Source organism: Nematostella vectensis, chromosome 14 (assembly GCF_932526225.1).
Source record: "Nematostella vectensis chromosome 14, jaNemVect1.1, whole genome shotgun sequence".
Taxonomy (NCBI): domain Eukaryota; kingdom Metazoa; phylum Cnidaria; class Anthozoa; order Actiniaria; family Edwardsiidae; genus Nematostella; species Nematostella vectensis.
Window position 1 is genome coordinate 2,826,450 of NC_064047.1, and position 20,635 is coordinate 2,847,084.

The 20,635-nt window shown below is 38.8% G+C and overlaps 2 protein-coding genes and 1 long non-coding RNA gene across 3 annotated transcripts; 2 read left to right on the forward strand and 1 right to left on the reverse strand.

Annotated features, from left to right (window-relative positions):
• Window positions 1-482: 482 nt before the first annotated feature.
• LOC5504778 (5'-AMP-activated protein kinase subunit beta-2) lies at window positions 483-7,247 on the reverse strand. Its single transcript, XM_001625590.3, has 7 exons — window positions 7,092-7,247; window positions 6,536-6,700; window positions 4,537-4,717; window positions 4,217-4,310; window positions 3,129-3,249; window positions 2,100-2,323; window positions 483-1,147 (listed from the first exon to the last, which is right to left on the reverse strand). Exons 2-7 carry the CDS (start codon window positions 6,651-6,653, stop codon window positions 1,061-1,063), a joined length of 825 nt encoding a protein of 274 aa, XP_001625640.1. The 5' UTR covers window positions 6,654-6,700; window positions 7,092-7,247; the 3' UTR covers window positions 483-1,060.
• A 214-nt stretch (window positions 7,248-7,461) lies between these two features.
• Window positions 7,462-13,327, forward strand: LOC5504770 (cytochrome P450 3A4). The gene is made up of 6 exons (XM_001625609.3): window positions 7,462-7,919; window positions 8,959-9,167; window positions 9,558-9,840; window positions 11,347-11,644; window positions 11,914-12,142; window positions 12,634-13,327. The coding sequence occupies exons 1-6, from the start codon at window positions 7,563-7,565 to the stop codon at window positions 12,788-12,790; spliced, it is 1,533 nt and encodes a 510-aa protein (XP_001625659.3). The 5' UTR covers window positions 7,462-7,562; the 3' UTR covers window positions 12,791-13,327.
• Window positions 13,328-14,957: 1,630 nt separating this feature from the next.
• On the forward strand, window positions 14,958-17,270 carry LOC125559802. Its single transcript, XR_007306471.1, has 2 exons — window positions 14,958-15,611; window positions 16,118-17,270. It is a non-coding gene; the product is annotated as an uncharacterized LOC125559802 (long non-coding RNA).
• Window positions 17,271-20,635: the final 3,365 nt, after the last annotated feature.

Here is a 20,635-nt window from a genome sequence, read left to right on the forward strand (position 1 = left end):
GGCGTTTTCTAAGACAATATGACATAAGCTTTACAAAAATGAGAATGAGCCTTATTCACCACAAATGATACCGATAACAATTCTCGGCTCATGGACTATATAGGATAAAAAAATTGCATTTTGATTTATCTAGTTGTTTTTGATTTTGATAGTTTACTCTGATATCCCTGTAAAGTGATACTACCAACCTACAAGATATGTAGTTGATTTACATGGAAAATAAAAATGTGCCTAGCTTTTATTGAGCATTGCTTTCTGCCACATCAATGCTGATGTTATCTACTCCCTCACCTGGGATTCAGGATTTCGCGTCAAGGCCAGAAAAGAGTTTTTCTCATTATTTAACCAAGTTCCTCAGTGCCCTTAAAATAAAAACAAATTCAATTGGTTCCAGTGCTAGACTGACCATGGATCCAGGATTTTTTTTTTTTTCAGCTTCTCCATGTGACTGCTGACTCAGCATTAGAATACAGAAAACGCAGTATGGTCTTGGGTTTAATTCTTAATATTCAATTTTACAATTATGGTTTTGTAATATACATCAAGTGATAACCGCGTACACGGTATAACCAAGGCTATAACAAGCTTTATAAAGTGGGGATCTTTTTTAAAACATGCACATTACAATCCTTTTTATAGGAACGTCTAGTTATGAGTCGAGGATGGGTTCTTATTTTTGGAGAATTTTAAGGGACCTTGTAAAATAAAATAAAAATCCAAAAAATGCGAGAAAACTTCGGAAGTGTGAAATATGAAATACCAATGCCTGTTTAGTCTCCTACGCGACGTTCTGGGGCCGGTTCCTAGAAGGCCAGATAAGAGTTATCCGTAGATAAATGCTTATCCAACGGAAAACTCCTTAACAAATCCTATACAACAGATAACTTTTGTCCGTGGACAGCTTTATCCAGCCTTTCAGGAACCGGCCCTGGCTTCTGACACGCAATGCAGAAAGATATTATTATTTCACTAGCAATCATCTGCTTGATATATACAGACGGCTTGGGATTAATATAGAGCGGTGATTATGTTCTAGAATAGCCTGATAAGACAAAAGTTATCAGTCTGGAACTATTGGCTTGTAGAGTAATGTTGTGACAAACTTCTCCCGGTAGCGAAACGTAGCACTAAGCGTCATCACACCATCCTAAAAAAACAAGGCAGACTTTTATTTATACAATAAATAAAATGAAGACAAGGCAGACTTTTACCAAATATACAATAAATATAATGAAACAAGGTAGACTTTTACCAAATATACAATAAATAAAATGAAGACAAGGCAGACTTTCACCAAATATACAATAAATATAATGAAACAAGGTAGACTTTTACCAAATATATTTGGTATATATACAAAAAAATAAATGAAGACAAGGCAGACTTTTACCAATTATACAATAAATATAAGGAAGAAAAGGCAGACTTTTACAAATGATACAAAAAATAAAATGAAGAAAAGGCAGACTTTCACCAATTATACAAAAAATAAAATGAAGGAAAGGCAGACGTTTACAACTCTAATATTAGCAGCGTAGCCAGGATTTTTAACAGGAGGGGGCCCAAAAGGCCCTTTCAAGGCATTTTCTCCTGTATTTTAGATAATGTCTTATACATTTAATGTATTTTTATCCCTGCGATCCTTCGCACAGAAAATGTATATTCTACATAAACAGCACACAAGGTGTGAGGTGTGATGCGTACCAATTTATTGGAGATGTAAAAATATACAAATATGTTCATATATAAACTAACAGAAAACTGGAGAACAACCCCGTAAAAAAAACGACGCGTTATACAAACTTGTAAGGTCAAGTAAACGACAAATGTAATTAGCTTAATATATAGGCATGAATGAACGCACAAGGCACGAATTCGAATGCCCAACACTAACACTCTTATTGTTAATACATGCACCAATAAGGGTGTGTCCCCAGGAGAATATGCTTTTTCAATTTATGCTATTTCTTTTCTACTAACTTCTCTATTTTCTGGGAAAGCTCTTTGTGGCAACCTTTTCACATATAAACAATTTCATTTGGCAGGAAAGTGGTTAAACCTCCCAAGCCCTTCCCCTAGCTCCGCTACTGGGTACTGACCTTAATCGACAGTGCATACAAGTGGTTCAAGGACACATAATCCGGTTCTGGTAAGAGTGAGGGGTCATCATGGTCCACTATGTCCTTATTGAGTATGACATGGAGCAGGTGAGGTGGAAGAATGGGGGGGACACTGGCATTGGTGCCATCACGCACGATAACAGGTGTGACATGCGAAGGTATGATCTGGCCGTACGTCCCAGGAGGTGAGCCGGATACTGACTCTGAAAAACACAGAAATAGATAATTATTGTATACTGCTCGTGTTATGGATGGTGGTAGTAGAAGTGATGTCTGTAGATTGGTGGTAATGGTGGTAATGATGGTGGGTGGTTATGATATTTGTGTAATATTACTTGTGATGGTGATGGTAGTGATTATAGTGTTGGTAATATGGGTTATGGTAATGATAGAATATTAATAGTAAACTTGTCAGAGGCAGATCTAGCGGCGGACCCCCCTTTCTGAAACTCCTGGATTCGCCCCTGCTTGTAACCTGCTTGGTGGTGATGTTAATGGTGATGTTGGGGTCGTAGATGGAAATGGTGAGATGTGCTAATCATGACGATAAAGATGATGGTTATATCAAGATGGCAGGGATGGTGACGTTAGAGGTTGGTGGTGGTAGTCATAATGTTGGTAATGGAAATGTTTAGAGGTGTTGGTGGGACTGATGTTTGTGGTACTGAACTGCTGGTGGTTATGATGAAGAGTAATAATGACAGTAGTAGTGATGGTAGTGGTTTTATGAGGGGGACAGTTTTTAAAGACATTTGAACAACACCAGTCACCCAAGGGGGGCCTGGAAACTAGCATGACAGTCAAAGGGTTTTGGGTGGATGAAAACCTTGCCTCAGGAAAAGATTTTGTGATTCTCAAATCCATATTTATAGCTGAGCTACTGTCATGTTTGGACGTTAGCTGAGTTCATGGCTAAGGGTAAAAATCATTTCATATACTCTTGGATTCCTCAAGAGTTTGCAATTAGGTTAAAATTTTAAGAAATAAAATGTTGGATTGTGGGCTTACTTATAGATCCAGAGTTTATGCTCAAGTTTGCGTCTGTGTCCAGGGCATCAAAAACATCCATGTCAGTCTTACGCACTGAGATCACATTATTACGCCCTCCAAAGTTATCATTTGTGGTAGGCTGCAAAGGAAGGAAATAACAAGGCATATAAGTGTTTAGTCGATTTACTTGATGTTTTGCTTAGATTTTTCAATTCATAATAAAATACCACTTTTTGCAGTGAAAAACAGGGGCACAAGATGTGCCCTGTGCCAACCTGGCTATGTCTAACATTGCTCCTTATACCCCTGGCTATGTCTAACATTGCTCCTTATACCCCTGGCTATGTCTAACATTGCTCCTTGTACCCCTGGCTATGTCTAACATTGCTCCTTGTACCCCTGGCTATGTCTAACATTGCTCCTTATAGAGCAGTTTTGTTAGTTGGTTTCAATTCTGGAAAAAAGATGTCCTTCTGTGAGCTTTAAATAGCAGTCATGATAATACCCCATGTTCTGTATTCCAGAACAATTCATACTTCTGTATGGCTATAATTCTAAATAAGCTTTGCCTATTTTTCTTATCTTTCTTTCCTTTCCTTCTCTTTTGTTCATTTCTTTTGTGCCTAAACTAGCAAGTTCCACCCCCCAATATTTCGAAAATTTTAAGGTTATAACCAGATGGGGCGGGGCTGTGCCCCCCAATATTTTCTTAATGTTTCTGTAACGAGGTCTGCTTGTCACTGCTAGCAGATAAGGAACCATATATTGTATACAACCATTTTAAATTACGTTGTCAGCACAAATAGGCAAATGGCAATTGAGAAATGGCAGTGCTACCATCCAAAATTACCAAGGGACCTCTCATATTTTACTGAGAGCAGGAAAATGTGAATAACTTGTTTGATTAGTCTAATTACTTTTTACTCTTATGGGTAATTATACCTATACAAGCCACAATTTGTTTTATGACTACCTTTTGCCATTCGCCATTTGCACCGACAACCTAAATTGAAATAGGTGTATGTACTGATTGTAAATCCAATACATACCATGATTTTGGTGAAATTCAGCCCTCATTTCCCCGGCATCCCACAGGCTGTACCTACCCCGTTAGGGTCATGCACCCAACGCCCATCCACACAGAACTTGTACTCGTGATCACCCTCCGGGAGCTCAATGATAGCCGTGAACTCATTATTACTGAAAATATATTATAAGAAATATCAATGATAGCTGTGAACTTATCACTAAAATGTGTAAATAATAAGGAATCTAACTTTCTTCAATGTGTTGAACTATAATTAACACATGCAGTGGTTTTAGCCATAAATCCTGAAGGCATGGGGTTGAGTGGGTTTCAGTGTACTATGCAATAAAGCAAGACCTCTACCCAACAAATAAAGAATGCCTTGTACAATTAGCATACCTATAGTTCATGGGGATTCTTGTTTTCCAGTCATTGAAACTGCCAGACAAAAGCACCTTGCGACCACCATTCTCCCATCTTATGACAGTAGGAATTGTCATCTTTTTGGGCGGCACAACCTCAACCAAGTCATCGTCAAATATGAATTCTTTGGTGGGTGGCTTTACTGCCTTCTCATGTGCTGAAATAATTGTTGTGGTTTGAAATGCTTCTTGGTTTGAAATTGTTAAAACCAGTTTGAAAAAAATTCAAACCAAGAAGCATTTCAAACCACAACAAATGTGGCATAGTTTGAATTTTTTTCAAACTGGTTTTAACAATTTCAAACCAAGAAGCATTTCAAACCACAACATAATCAAAACGTTTATTCATTCCGTTTCTTTTTTTTGTTTGTTTTATCAAAACAAATAATTGGAAACTACTAAATGAATCAACTTAAAGTTCCAAAAGTAGAGTACCAAGTACAATGAACAACCGTAATATATGTTGAATAAATTTTTAATGAATGTTGAATAAATTTAATGGATGCTGGATCAGTGCAATAGAACAAATTTAGTTGACTTTCCAAATTCTGGGTATGATCATACTACAGTAAATAAAGTACAGACTGAAAGTGTTTTAACATTCCTCGCGTGGATTCGGCATGGATTCTATGTGGATTTTGCGTGGATTCTGAGTCCACTCAGTTTGTCCAAGCACCTCTGTGGGATCCAAGCACTAAAATCTATGCAGTAGTTTTGCTCATTAAAAGATCAAGTGTACATTTTATCTGGAATGATGTTACAATCGATAAATATAAGATAAATAAAGGTGCTACGAAACATCAAGTTTACGAAGTTCGCTTAACTTTACACAGATACATCTGCAGACCAGAGAGGACAAATAAAACCAAAAGATATATAAATCCATACACACATCCCCAGTGATATTGAAGCATTAAAAAAGATTTCTAGCAGAGAAGAGATGATTTTAGAGCCAACGAAAAGACAACATGGCGGAGTCGCGATCTCCCCCATTGAAGGTGTAAATACACACAAATCAATCTGTATTGCTAAAACAATTCAAAATCGTCTTATCCCAAAAAAAGCAATTGTTAGGGATGGCAAATAGTCACTAGAACTATTGATTTTCTTGCCAAATTTTAAGGCATCTCGAGATTTTCACTTCTTGTTCACAGTTCTTTACAACAAGGCAAGATCTCTTTTTCTCAGATTTTCAAAATAGCCTTCTTCACATCTGCAAAATTTCTCAGATTGGCCGATGGCCACCCCTTTAGTTTTGCTCTTGGTTCTAGCACAGGTGGCCCAAGTTCATTTTAAGTACAATCTATCTACTGTTTTGATGGGGATATGCAGTAGTTTTACAGTGTTTATATGGGTTCGTATAAGCGTCATCGATAAACTTGCTAAATCGCTTAAATCACTACAGAGCTCCAGAAAACAGTGTAAAAGAAGAAGTATAAGCCTTAACTGAACTTGTGCTGTTGTTATTTTTCGATTTGGAAGCCTAAAAGTTGGAACAAAGTGACTCCCTCTTACCAGAGGGAAAGGCACCAAGCTGATTTTTCGAACAAACGAACACAAGACGTAGTATCCACTCCATCCACAATCTTTTTATGCCAAACAGTCCGCCCTGCATGTATCTACCCAGAAAAACCCTTTCGATTAGGAGAATCCATCGAAAACCCTGGGAATTTCGCAAACGTTGTTCTCGAAAGTTTTGCGAACAGTGTCCCTATGTTCGTGAGCGGTATTGTAAGACTTATACTTTATTTTACACTGTTTTCTGGAACTCTGAAGTGATTTAAGCAATTTAGCAAGTTTATCGATGACGCTTATACGAACCCATATAAACACTGAAAAACTACTGCATATCCCCATCAAAACAGTAGATAGATTGTACTTATAATGAACTTGGGCCGCCTGTGGTTCTAGCGACAGAATAATGGCGCAGTATTTGGGCATTTGATGGACATTATTAAATACATTTTCCAATATACCTGCTAGTGCTTGTTTGCATTCTTCTTCACTTGGAAACGGTTTCTGTCCTGCCTCAAACACCAGTGTAGAGGACGAGTCTGACTTTAGAGCATCTTTCTTGCCTGATGTGTTCCCCATCTTTTATGCAATCATGTACCGTGACACCAGTTCAGATAAGAACACAGCTAAAGCAAAACATCAGAAAACTTAAACACAAACAACGTTGACTGCCGAATATGCATTACAATGTGTGCTTATGTCTGAAAACTTAGTGGTTTTTATTCCCGAAATATCATAACGTAAATTGAAAGTAACATAATAACAAAAAACGAGCTAATTAGATTTTTGTCCTTATCTAGAACAGTAAACTTTAGCAGAACGTAAAGAAGACTGCATCAAAATCTATCATTAACGACAATTTCAAATACTGAGCCTTAAAACTTTCAAGGGAAGCAATTAATTCAGCTGTTTTACAGCGTAAACAACCTTAATGCTGGGTATGATTGATCACAAACTGCCAATAGTTATTTGCAAATGAGTAATCTGCAAATCTTAAAGTCTGCCAGGTCAACTTACCTCGTAGGCTGTTCGCACAATGACACAGATATCTCAAGTTTTATTTCGCTTCATCTTAGTGGCACTTTCTAATCCGCCATCTTGTTTACCTCGCGCTAGGATTTCTGGGATAGCACAGGGACCCCGCAACGGATGCTCTTTGTTTTTTTCCAAAGCCTTTCTGCCTTCTGAGATGGTCTGAGATTGATTTGTTTTCTGTGGATAGAAACTATCCAGCACTCCCGAAACATTGTTTTAAAAGAAAATAGCCAAAATAGCAAAATGGCCACAGGAAAATTTTCAAAAACATTTGAATTTTGGTTTGTGCGCCCGCAAAGTATGCTGGATCTTGTAACTCAGCACAGACTTGATAATACCAAATATGGAAGTGGAGACCAAAATAAACGAAGATGTCATTCGAAAGGATAAAAGCAACTTGTAACTGTACCAGCTAGTGTTAGCCTGGATTTTACCCGTAGATCAGGCCAAGTCATGGCTATCCTAGCCTCTGTGATAGCATTTGTATCGACAAATGCGCTATCTTTGGTCTTAGCGCTAAGTATTTGTGTGATACTTTATGCTTATTTTGTGTATCCCTATCTCCGTTCAACGATGATAGCAACAACAGGCGATCTGCCTGGTCCAACGGCGTTACCATTTATTGCCCATTTGCATGACTTGATTCGGCACAAAGGACAGATTCTCAAGCAGTTTCAAGAGTACCGTAAGAAGTATGGCAGACTTTACGCCATGTTTCTTGTTGGTAAGAAGCCCTGTGTGGTTGTGGCGGATCCCGAGATTGTCAAGCATATTATGGTGAAAGAATTTAGCTCTTTTCGGGATAGACCGGTGAGTTAATGCTGTTTGAAATCAATACTGGCAATTGTGAAAGGAAAAAAGCAACATTCAAACAGAACGTAAGAGATAATTTGCCCCAACCCCACCCACCCTCTCCCTTGAAGCCATGGTTAAATGACATTTGTAGCTATAAACAAGGGAGCACAGCAGAATGTGTTCCCATTTAACGCGCGATTGATATTATTACGAAAATAAACCGATTAGTTATGCAACACCTCATGTGTGTTTGTTTTGTAAGGGGAGTCATCAGTTGCGCTGTTAAGGGTGTTGTGCTCGCATTACAAAGTGGATTATGTTTGTCCACAGGGTCTTCGTTCGTTTCATTGGTTATAGACCGCCCGAAGACAGTGGATACTCGTAGTGTCTGCATGAAGTGCCGACTAAAGATGCACAAAGTGCATCGCGAGCCTCAGGGAGGCGAGAAAAAGAAAATAAGAGTTACAGTTTCACTCCCCATCACTTCTACTGTAACTCTCTATCCTTGGAAAGGATTCTGGCGCATTATACAAACAAAGACCCTGTTGACAAACATAATCCACTTCATAATCCTAGCCCTACACCCCCAAAAGCGCAACTGATATCTCCCCTTACCAAACAAACACACATGATGTATTTATGTTCGTAATAATATCAATCGCGCATTAAAATAGGAATACATTTGCTGTGCTCTCTTGCTTTAGACACTTCTGACGTGGCTGGGATGGGGGGAGGGAGGCATCATTGTCATTTATTTTAAATTCAGACTCTTCTCAGGGTAACTGCCATGCCAGCCTCTCCAGGGGCTTAGCCAAGGGAGGCGCTAGAGAGACCCATGCCCCCCCTCTAGCAGCTAAAGATACAGTAAATGTATGGGACATCATTTGAAAAGGGAGAAAATGCCTTACAATGGTCTTTTGGCCCCCCTCCATTTAAAAATCCTGGCTACGCCCCTACTATATGCAAATTTATGATAAAACCTGGTTATGGACCTGCTGTGGGTATTTCTTGTTACTGAAAGCAAATTCGTATAAGTATTTCTTTAAATCATCAGTCATTTGTCATGGAGCAACCAGAGCCATTTGACAGCATGATGACAATTGCCAAGTATGAAAAATGGCATCGCATCCGCAACACTTTATCACCCGCCTTCAGTGCCCATAAGATGAAGCTCATGGTACCTTTGATCAACTCTTCGTGCGATGTGCTTATAAACAAGCTAACTAAGGTTGCTGAAAGTGGAGAGTCATTTTTCACCCATAAGTAAGTGTATGCAATTGTATTAAAGAAACTTTATTGTTCCACTTAATCAAACAAGCTCATATATTGTTGACATAGAGTTTTATTCATCAGCCAAAAAGTGCTTAAGCCTATGAAGGGAAGCTGAATTGTATAGTGTATAATATATGCGTGTACCCTGCGCACCCCCTGTGTACACGCCTGAGCTGAAATCTGGGTTGTGTTTATATTATAAAAGATCATAATTGCATATTATTTTTTAGAGTGCTAGGGTGGATCCACTGTAGATGTTTTAACCCCTATTTTTAGGAAATTCTGGTACATTTTCTGTTTTATCCACCCTGCTTTTACAAGTCTTGATCGGGATTTGGCTTTATAAAGAATTAAACGATTTTCCCCTTTCCATTTCCTTAGGTTTCATCAGGGTCTAACCATGGACACTATCCTAAAAACAGCTTTTGGAATCCAGTCGGAGGCGCAGACTAATTACGATGATCCAGCCTTCAAAGCAGCAAGAAAGTCTCTTAGTACTTCAACAACACGCAGAGTTATCGTGACACTTTTATTTCTCATGCCTTTCAAAAATTACATCTTTAAAGCCTTTCCATCACTTGTCATTGGCAACTTTGAGGGCTTACTGGAGATGACAAAGATGATTGTTGAAGTGAAAAAATCAAATCTACATAATGAGGCGAAGGTATGTGAATTATGAAGATAAATAAGGTTTAAATAAGGTTACACTCATACATAAATTTATTGAAGCGCCCTGTACATGACCCGAAATGATCCAAGGACCATCCCAGGACCCGAAATGTTCCCCAAAAGTACCCCAATTGATCCCAGGACCCGAAACGATACTAAGGGATCCCCAAAAAATGAACCCCAAGGAATTGTGGTATGGAAAGCAGAACAAATACTTGCAATTCTTTAAGCATAAATAACAGCGACTCAATTTCTAAACAACGTGACTTTAAAACTTAAATTCCAATACAATACTTCTTTTTATTACATTTCCCAGGCGGTAAACCCATAAACAGAGTCCAAAACAAATACACAACTTTTAATTGATACTAAAAGGAATACAACATAAACATAGCACAGCCTTGCTCAGAACAACCAAACTGTTGAGCTTCCATCACACTCTAAACATTTGCAGTTCTGACACATGACTCTGACACTATAAATCTCATTTCTAGTAAACATCACCCCAAAAAATCTATATTCATTTGACAACAACCAAACGTGTAATTCACCAAGAAATAGCGATGATTTACCGACCCATTTTAGGCAGCCGGTTTGGCCGAGAAAATGGAATGATAAAAGTTTATGCACTCAAACAACCCTTTTACTACCGTTAACAGATGTGGCTTTTGTTGAAAGCAATATTATGTGAGTTTTGAATTTCCTCATGTAGTCATGCGTACAACCCTGCATGGTCTCATGATATGATAGGTCTTTCATTCACCGACTACAAACAAACGTGTAAAAAATAACCTTGAATAACCTTAACACATTTCGCTTCATACGGAAAGCAGCATGTCTTATTTGTGGAGACTTTTTTATTGCTTGTTATGTATTAATGATTTATCTACGCCTGGTTCTTCAAATTACTATGACGGAAATTTTTATTAACCACAATTTTTTACTCAACCACTGTATTTCCCACGCAGTCGTATATTAAAATCTTAATACTATCGTTTTGGTTAATGTAAATTTCCTGATTTTAACACAAATAAGCCAATCCTTCCACATTCCTTTTGTTTGTCCATTACTTCAATACCTTGAGGTTCATTTCGGGGACTCCTGGGATCATTTCGTGTCCTATGTACATCCCTTATGCAGGGCTATCCAAAGCACTCGGAGAATCCATTTGTCATAACCTGCAGTGCTTCAGGGATAAACAAATAAGTGTAATAAAAACAAATCAAAGATTGAAATGTAGCATTTTTGTTTATTTGTCTTTTATCATTCACATGGCTTTCAGAAGAGAATTCAGTTCCCATACATTTGTTATAAAATTTCACCACTACCACCACCACCACCCACCCACCCACCCACCCTTGAAATTCCATGGATCCATGTTGATTAACTAACTCCAGGGGAGGGTCCTACTTGGTCTTTAGAGCCCAAAGTTTTCATTTTACAACAAGGACCCATTTTACTTAACATCAAAGCTAACTCTTTATTTTTCAATGTCCAACAGGACATGCTTGATTTAATGTTGAGTGCCGCTGCAAATGAGAACACGTCCAAGAAGCTTTCTGACATGGAAGTCTTGGCACAAAGTTTGATCTTCCTGATAGCAGGCTATGAGACCACCAACATCACCCTGTCCTTTGTGGCATACTCACTGGCCACCAACCCCGAAGTCCAGGAAAAGTTACAACGAGAGATTGACAGCGTGTGGACAGAGGAAGATGAAATGCCGTCATACGACACAGTGCACAATCTGCCATATTTGGACATGGTCATCTCAGAGACTCTCCGCTTGTACCCACCAGGTTATCAGCTCATCATTTGATGCAAAAGTTAACGATAGTCTTTTAAAAAAAGAAGAAAGCATATAGCTTCAAAATAGCCACATGTGTCCCCTTAAGTAAGTTATTGCTATAATGCTACCTATAAGATTTTGTGGAATCTTTGGGGAGTGTATACGGAACTGTGCTACCAAAAAGAGTTAGTGGAATCTTTGGGGAATGTACGGAACTGTAAAACGAGTACTTTTTGGCTCCACCTCAAACTCCATCATTAATCTCTGTTTATCCTGTAGGTTTTGTGGCATCTCGGGAGTGCACCCAAGACTGTGTCATCAAGGGCTACAGATTCCGCAAAGGTCTCCCCATCTTTATCGACGCTTACAGCATGCATCACGACCCCGAGTTCTGGACGGATCCTGAGCGCTTCGACCCCGAGCGCTTCAGCAGCGAGGCTAATCAGTCACGTGACCCTTACTCTTACCTTCCTTTTGGGCATGGCCCGCATAACTGCGTTGGAATGAGGTAGGTCGAAGGAGTTGGGGCGTGACCAAGGTGTTGCCCCTAGGGGAAAGAATGAGAAAGGGAAGAAAAGTTTGGGCTGGTAGAACCGATTATCAGGCAACCGAATTGTATGGCTAGCGCCCACTTTTAGGTACCCATTAACTATGTAACCGCCCACTGGGTATTTGCGCATGCTTATTAGCACCCAAGAGCGGCATTCCCAGATGGACCCAAGAATCATTTCAGATGGAAAGATTTCATCGATAAATTAATGTCTGCTTTGCCAGGTTCCCATATTGTTTTAATACTGTATGCCTTGTGTGTTTTGCCATATTTCCATGTAGTATTAATACTGTATGCCTTGTGTGTTTTGCCATATTTCCATGTAGTATTAATACTGTATGCCTTGTGTGTTTTGCCATATTTCCATGTAGTATTAATACTGTGTGCCTTGTGTGTTTTGCCATATTTCCATATAGTATTAATACTGTGTGCCTTGTGTGTTTTTCCAGGTTTGCCCAAATGGAAATGAAGCTGGCTCTTGTCAGAGTCCTGAAGAAGTTCAGCTACGTGGCGACCGCTGATACCCCGGCATCTCCACCAGTTGTCGTCAGAGCGCTTCTCGGATGCGACGAAAACATGCGGCTGGGGATAAAGTTTAGGGATTGAAGTTACCAGTATATGATATTCAATGAACATATGCTTTGGAAATCGGCTGATTTTACCTATTCAAAACGCACTATTACCGTCTTTTTATGATTATCCTCGCACTACTAGTTCCATTTAGAAACTTTTTCTATTCAAATACACACATAAAATTAACCATCTTGTCATATGAGCAGGATGGGGTCCGGGGACGGCCAGCCTTGCTAACATGAAACACAGGTAAAGCCGAGTGGAGACTGGGCAGACGAGTCGGAAGTCAAGGTGGCGCGTAATTTTCATACTTTGCTCAAATCTACAAGAAACTTGTCAAATTGGCCACGCTTTATTAAATGCAGTCAAAAGATAATACATTTTTCAAGTTTCATGCTTATCTTTGACCGCTTTTTAATAAGTTTTAGTCATATATTGTTTGAAGCAATGAACAAAATAAGGTTCTGTCTCTCACAAGTTGCTAGCGATATAAATTGTTAAATTCCGTTTCCAAATACCCCTGTCTTCAAACTAATTCTTACTTCGGACAAATAAACTTTACGCAATATTTTTCCTCTTTCTGGCTATTTTGTCTGTTTTATTTTTAAAGAAATTTTAGTATCATCATGGGACAAAGTGTTTAAGTTAAAACGACTACAGTCAATTCGCAATATAAAACGCATTTTCACGCTTACCTTGTAATGTAGAGGCTAATTTGAATAATGGCAATAGTGAATTGCGTCCGATGTAGAAGGTGCAAATAGCAACAAAATATTGGGCAATTTTACACAAGTTTGTTTGCTAGTTAGTTCAAGAGAGCACAGCAGAATGTGTTCCTTTTTAACGCGCGATTGATATTACCTTATTACACTTAATTTTAGCGACGTGGGTGAGTTTCCATATAATCGCACATGATCGCAGGGTGAGTTTTCATAGAATCGTACACGATCGCAGGGTGAGTTTCCTTATTATCGCACATGATCGCAGGGTGAGTTTCCATATGATCGCAGGGTGAGTTTCCATGTAATCGCAGAGTGAGTTTCCATGTATTTGTACACGATCGCAGGGTGAGTTTCCATGTAATCGTACGCGATCGCAGGGTGAGTTTCCATGTAATCGTAGAGTGAGTTTCCATATACTTGTACACGATCTCAGGGTGAGTTTCCTTATAATCGTACACGATCGCAAGGTGAGTTTCCGTATAATCGTACACGATCTCAGGGTGAGTTTCCATATAATCGTAGGGTGAGTTTCCTTATAATCGTACACGATCTCAGGGTGAGTTTCCTTATAATCGTAGGGTGAGTTTCCATATATTCGTACACGATCGCAGGGTGAGTTTCCGTATAATCGCACACGATTGCAAGGTGAGTTTCCATCTAATCGCACACCATCGCAAGGTGAGTTTCCATATAATCGTACACCGCATCGCCTGCGAGTGTGTGTCATCGGGTTCGATCGGGTGTTCATATAAAACCAACCTGGGTGAACAGCTTCCCAGTGTTCCCAACTTTATTTATTCTATTTTACTATTCATTTTCTCTCAGGATCCGTGTTTTTCGAATCCCTGTATGAATGGGGACACGTGCGTGGCCGACCGGTCTAACTGGACGTATAAATGCACCTGCGGTTTGTCCTTTCGGCAGGACCTTACACTGACGAGCACTGCAATACAGGTTTGCGTAGAAACACACCAAAACACCACCTGTAACAGAACCGGCGAAACCCGACCCGACAGAAGTTTTCGGCCTACCTGACGAGCTTTTAGCCTCCCCGGCACTCGATAAAATTTCTAAATCAACCCGAACGAGTAGGTTGAGGGACCGGCGGTAAATAAAAATAAGCTGACCAGGTGGAAATTTTTAACCCGGTGAGTTCACAAAAAAAAAACCGACGGAAATGTAGGTTTCGCCGGGTCGGTGGCGATGGCGATGGCGATCAGTGATAGTCGTGGTTGTAGTCGTGGTGCTGGTGCTGGTGATGATAGTGGTGGTGGTGGTGGTGGTGGTGGTGGTGATGGCGATGATAGTGGTGGTCGTCGTGGTGGTGCTGGCGATGATAGTGGTTATGATGATTATGACGACGACCAAAACTCATCATATCGAACTTGAATTCTCTTTTTAGACCTAAAGTTCGTCACCTTGAGGTCCTCTAAAGGGAAAAAAAAAATAAAATTTTGGGGTTTATAAGGGGGGGGGGGGGGGGGGGCACCGAAAAAAATGTTCACAATGAAAGGGGGTCTCTGAAATTTTAAGGTGTCTTGAGTCAAAATCTTCCCTCCCCCCCCCCTCGGTGTAATTAATGAACACTCCCTTATTTAGAAAACAGTAAAACCAATTGCTTTAAAAGAAGTATGCAAGTAGCCATGAATTGTAGGGGGTGGGGAGGGGGTAGCACAGTTATAGCGGCCAGTTCCTATGATTTTTAACAGGGAGGGGATTTGTTTACCCATTAAGAAGACTTATTTCCCTAATGCAACATGACCTAAAGTCATTGTGAGCCTTTTTTTTTATTAAACAGGACTTCCAATCCAACAGCCTCTCTCGTCTCGTTCAAACCCTGTATTCCCCCATCCCTGTCCCTCCCCTCCCACCAATACAGTACCTTCCATTAATTGCATAAGAAGAGCTAATCGCTTTGCTGCCACCAATTGGTTGTCATGCACTTTTTTTCAAGTTGCTGTCCTTACAAGAGTTGTCATTTTATTGCTCCAGTGCTTTATATGGGTGTTTGCTTTTAATTTATCAAAACATGTGCTTGTAATGAATATCCTTTTTAGGATGATTGTTCTGTTTCTTATTTTGTTATGTTTTTCTATTCAAAGGGTTGGAGAGAGTGCCAAAAAAGATGACAGGTAATAGATTAACTCCTTTATTAGCATCTGTATGTTTTTAAATGTATACATGCAGTTGCCAGACTGGCCTTCCGAAATTTCCTTTGCCTTCATCCCCTTTCCAGCCTCTCCCAAACACCTATATATGTTAATTGTGAGTAACGTTTTAGGATAATTGATATATATCTGCCATGATTTCAAGAGGGTTTGATATATGGTGAGTTGTATAATGAGTTTTCTAATTGTCTAAGCCATGCTTACAGCAGGTAGACAGAGTCATATTAGCGGGGTAGGGGGAAGGGGAGATACATGCCCAACTGGTAATTTCCTTATTATTATTTTTTTCAATATATTGGGGGGGGGGGGTCACGTCCTGTCCCCCTTGGCCTCTCCTTGAATACTGTACAGGTAGACCAGAGGGGTATGCTGATCGTAATCCTATACATATAATAAATACTGTATTGAATTTATAGTAAATTAATACCGTAGTATATTTTCTAATTTATTTTTGAATTTATTTCATGAAGGCTAGAGGGCTCCTGGAGCATAAACTAAAAGAAAAAATAAGAGGGCGACAGGACAGGGCGATGAAAGAGTTGGCTGGGAAGTATACTTCCCTGCTTACTCGCGTATACAGGGATAGGTTAAGGGTTTTTCGTGATCCGTAATCGGACACAAATTTGCGCCGTTAAACAGTGAAATATTTGCCGTGAAAAAAATCTGTAAAACGTGACAACTCCCTCATATACTATGCAAAAAAGCCTTACTGAGGTCGTAAGTGAGTTGTGATTGTAATTAGTGCCTATGGCTATTTTTTTGCCATTTTCAAAATGATATTATCTGTTCTTCGAAATCGCGAATAAATTGGTCTGTGATTCGTGATTACACTACCCACCTCCCCCTTCAGCTTCCTGTATATAGCCTCCCCTGTTCTGGGGTCGGTTGTTTTCTTTTTCTTTAATATTTGTTATCAAAAATAAAAGTATTACACATTGAAATGCGCTTTTGGTTATCTGCTACCGACGATTATGGGAGATGGGAGATCCTGTGTGTATCATATTTCTCTAACATTATCAACATAAATTATACTTATAACTAAATAGCACAATTTATTTCTTTTCATGGTATAAGCAAATATTTATTTGATATCGCATAAGCGATTCAGGGGAAATGTCTTTCTGATTCTCTGTTGAAAATTCCTTTTGAGAGATGTCGGGATTTTTGTTAAATTCCTTTCGATTTGTGTTACAAAGTTCTCAGAATTTCTTAAGAATTCTTAAGAATTGTTGAGAATTGTTAAGAATTCCCGAAAATTTCCAGCGCTGCGCTCACGTACTGTTCAAAATTCTTGAGAATTCTTAAGAATTCTTGAGAATGGGCAAGAATTCGTTGCCCATTTAACGCGAAAGAATTTATGGAATGTTGTTGGGAATTGTTGAGAATTCTCGACTTTTTTTCGCAAGAATTCTTAAGAATTCGCGCGTTTATTTCGGCATAGCTATGCGACTTGGTTTTGTGGTCATCGCGCGGTTACCCTGTGGTGTCACTCGCCAGTCAGTCGCGCAACTCCCAGGCCCCACTCGGGGCCACCGTCACACGTGACTAACCTTTGTAACCAGGTTAGTCACCAACCTGACATGCGTTAGACCCAGTTCTTTGGGAAGTCGCAGTCGGAACTAGCAAAGGAAAAAAAGAATACGCCATTGTTATCGGAGGAGAAAACTGCATCGAAAGAACTGCAGAAGAAACCACTTGTAGGAATATGTAGATGCAACAAAGGAATATTATTTTAGAAAATCAAATTTGCCTATGATGCTGCGACAACGCACAAGAATGGAGCTCTTGTTGAGTGATTGCAGAAAGAGTTCCGGATTTTTTTTTCCTGCCTCAAATTGTGTGACTAAAGGATAAGGGCTACTAAAGGAGTTTTACTAATATTGATTCACGTCGTCGACATCTATGTAAGGAGATCCTAAAAACAAAGGCCCTTGAATTGGTGTCTATTTTCGGCTATAAATTCATTTAGTACTTGTGTGTGTCGACGAGTTGGTAGCAGGAAGTTGGCAGTTTACCATTTTATATACTTAATAAACTTAACAAAATAAAGCGAACACAACCACAGGCGACAAACAGAAGGCGACAAAAAGTCTTGTACGATAATTTGTATTGCGAATATGACAGTTATTTTTCTTTTATTGTTGTGCTCTTATAATGCTCGATTGTTCGTGTTTTTTTCCAAACCAAACACTAAAACACCGTACTAGCTTTAGTTTGACGTCAAGATGCCATATTAAAGTCACCCACCCTTCTTTTGATTGGCCAAAATACCATCTACTTGAATTTCGATTGGCTGGTTACATTGGCGTGCACTTGAATGGGTTTCATTCCACTGACAATCGCCATGAAAATGTTAAATTCGTAAATACTTACAAGTTCTATAAATTCCGGCGAATATTCCTCACGGTAAGTAAGAATTTAACGACAGAAATACGTAGTAGTCTAGTTATTTGCAAGCAAAGGTGGATTCATGTTGATTTTTTCTTGTTTGGCTTTACCTGGATGAGAAAATTTTCTAATGAATCACCACAGCTCTCCTAAATGGTGTCTTTTCTGAAACCAAATTGATTCCAAAATTGTTTACACTGCTATTCTGGGCCTGTATAACCTGGAATTTATTTGTTTGGCTTCGGGGTGAAAAGACTTATTATTATCAAAAATAACAATCCAAAATTCAACACCTATTGTCAATTTATTTATTTGCTAATGTTGTCTGTATCTTGCATCTCATGTTTTTAATTCAAATAGTTGTGGAAAATTAGTAATATTATAAATGGTATGATAACAATAATGCTTTAAAAAAAAAATAATTGTTTCCACTTTATTTTTATTCAGGTAAATCCAACCAGGGACTACCTGATTGATACTAAAGGCTGGATGGCATGACAATAGGCAATTGTCCGAAAGATAACAGTAGAGGGTATCTTACTTTGACAAAGCAGTATAAGTGTGATAGGGTTTTTTAGAGCAAGATACATGCTCTCCATGATAAATCTGTAAAGAAAACAGTTTTCTATCAATCTAAAGATAATGGGAAAGGGGAAATGTTAGGAAAGTGCTCAGTCAAGTTATTGCATTACTGTTAATTTTTTTGAAGATGAAGTCCCATTTCTTCCTTTTTTTCTCTCTCTGTTGACTCCTCTGTACGCTAAATAGTTTAATGAATAAGTTAGGTTTGAAATTTACATTTTCATTTAGCACTTTCGGTAATATATCAAATATTTTTTTTAGAATTTGCTTTCCAAATCAATTTGTTCTCCTCCATTGCACTTAATTTTGGAGTAGCACTAGCATGTGTGGATCCAGGGTTTCTATAAAACATTACAATACTAGAATGCCTTATCTAGAAGATCTGTTTGCCATGTTTTCCTGTTTTACATCTATTGTAATTATTTCTCGTTAGGAGATTGTTATAATTAAGGTCTGTTATCAGGTTTGACATTATTGACATTGGTGATGTTTGTAAATGAACATTGTTTTTTAGTAGTATCCAAATAACAAAGGTAAACAAACACAAAAGAGAACAAAGTCATTTATAATCGATAAGTTGATGTGATTTCCCCGTTCATGGACAACAATATAAGATACTCTAATGCATGTATTTAATAAAAGCAATATTCTTTCTTTTTTCGAATTTTAATTAAAACACAACTTATCTCTAAATTGTTTTAAAAATATACGGTAATTTTCTTTCCGCCAATGAGCACTATTTTGATTTTGGAGCACTTTTTAAGCACTTTTTGGGAGCACTTTTCTGGCTTTTTGGGAGCACTTTTCTGGCTTTTTGGGAGCACTTTTCTGGCTTTTTGGGAGCACTTTTCTGGCTTTTTGGGAGCACTATCTGGATACGCCTAGTTGCATCCACGGATTCCTCTATCGTCTATGGGTTGCCGAAATGTGTAAAAAACTGAGCCTTTTCTGGTAGAAAGAGTTTGTTTGGGAGGCCGAAACTCGCTGGGGACATGGAGACATTTGTATTCTACCGCACTGTGGTGGGTGATTTTCGAGATTTTACTCGTACTTCAATTCCGGCCGCTTCATCTGAACGCATGTTTCCGAACCTGCCTGCATTTACTTATTTTTAGAGGCATCAAGTAACGCGGAATCCCTCAACTGCTCAAACGATAGAAACACCGCTTATTTCTGAATAAATACACATCACAAAGCATTGAGAGTTTATTGTGACCTTTATTCTAGGATAAGACAACTATAGGACAATTACAAGAGGTGATCAATCGTGAAAATAATATTTGAGCTAGTTACTGGGATTGACTGGAGACTTACTGAGAGGTTGGTAAGACTGTGCTTTGAATCTCCAACTTTGGTACCCCGACACTCCTGCTTTTTCGTGATTGGTGGATTTACGTGCAATCTTTGGAGGAGATTGCTCGCGAAAAGAAGTCTACCAAATATGGAAGAAGTCCAATCCATCTACGGTTTAAGATCGGACTAATTGCAACACAAGGTTTGTCAACGTTTTTGTATTAATGAAGTCTCCCTTTATAACATACTAAAAGTCTAAAAAAATCGGAGGACGCAAACACCCCGAAAAACGCATTGAATTAACCCATACAAGGCTTGTATGAAAAACCACAGGAATCCCAAATCATGATAATCACGAAAATACACATACTGTAAAAAAATCAAATTTATACCACTATAAATAATAAGAAATATATAATTCTATACGATCTGTATAAAAATCCACGTTATCTGATAGAGCTTATCTTTTGGGGCAAAATCCACAGGTTTCTAGCTATCTTTACGGGTATTTAGAAGGAGAATCAAGCACATCATGTAGTTATTATCATTAGTTTGAGTTTGTTTGTTTGTTGCAAGTTTTTGCAAGACTTTTTCAAGACTATACACTGAAAAACACCTGTACGGGTGTCTAAGCCGACAGCGCAGTCAATGTTGAGAAGCGCAACCTCGCAATCGGCAGTGCCCATTGATAATGACGTGTCGTACATGTTACAGCTGTCGTTTCA

Excerpts from the sequence above, each read along its gene's own strand:
- LOC5504778 (XM_001625590.3), bottom strand. The coding sequence starts at position 6,653 with ATGGGGAACACATCAGGCAAGAAAGATGCTCTAAAGTCAGACTCGTCC. Across the intron at positions 4,718-6,535 it reads ATGCAAACAAGCACTAGCAG|CACATGAGAAGGCAGTAAAG; the intron begins GTATATTGGAAA and ends CAATTATTTCAG. Across the intron at positions 3,250-4,216 it reads GGGTGCATGACCCTAACGGG|CCTACCACAAATGATAACTT; the intron begins GTAGGTACAGCC and ends CTTCCTTTGCAG.
- LOC5504770 (XM_001625609.3), top strand. The coding sequence starts at position 7,563 with ATGGCTATCCTAGCCTCTGTGATAGCATTTGTATCGACAAATGCGCTA. Across the intron at positions 9,168-9,557 it reads GAGTCATTTTTCACCCATAA|GTTTCATCAGGGTCTAACCA; the intron begins GTAAGTGTATGC and ends CCATTTCCTTAG. Across the intron at positions 11,645-11,913 it reads TCTCCGCTTGTACCCACCAG|GTTTTGTGGCATCTCGGGAG; the intron begins GTTATCAGCTCA and ends TTTATCCTGTAG.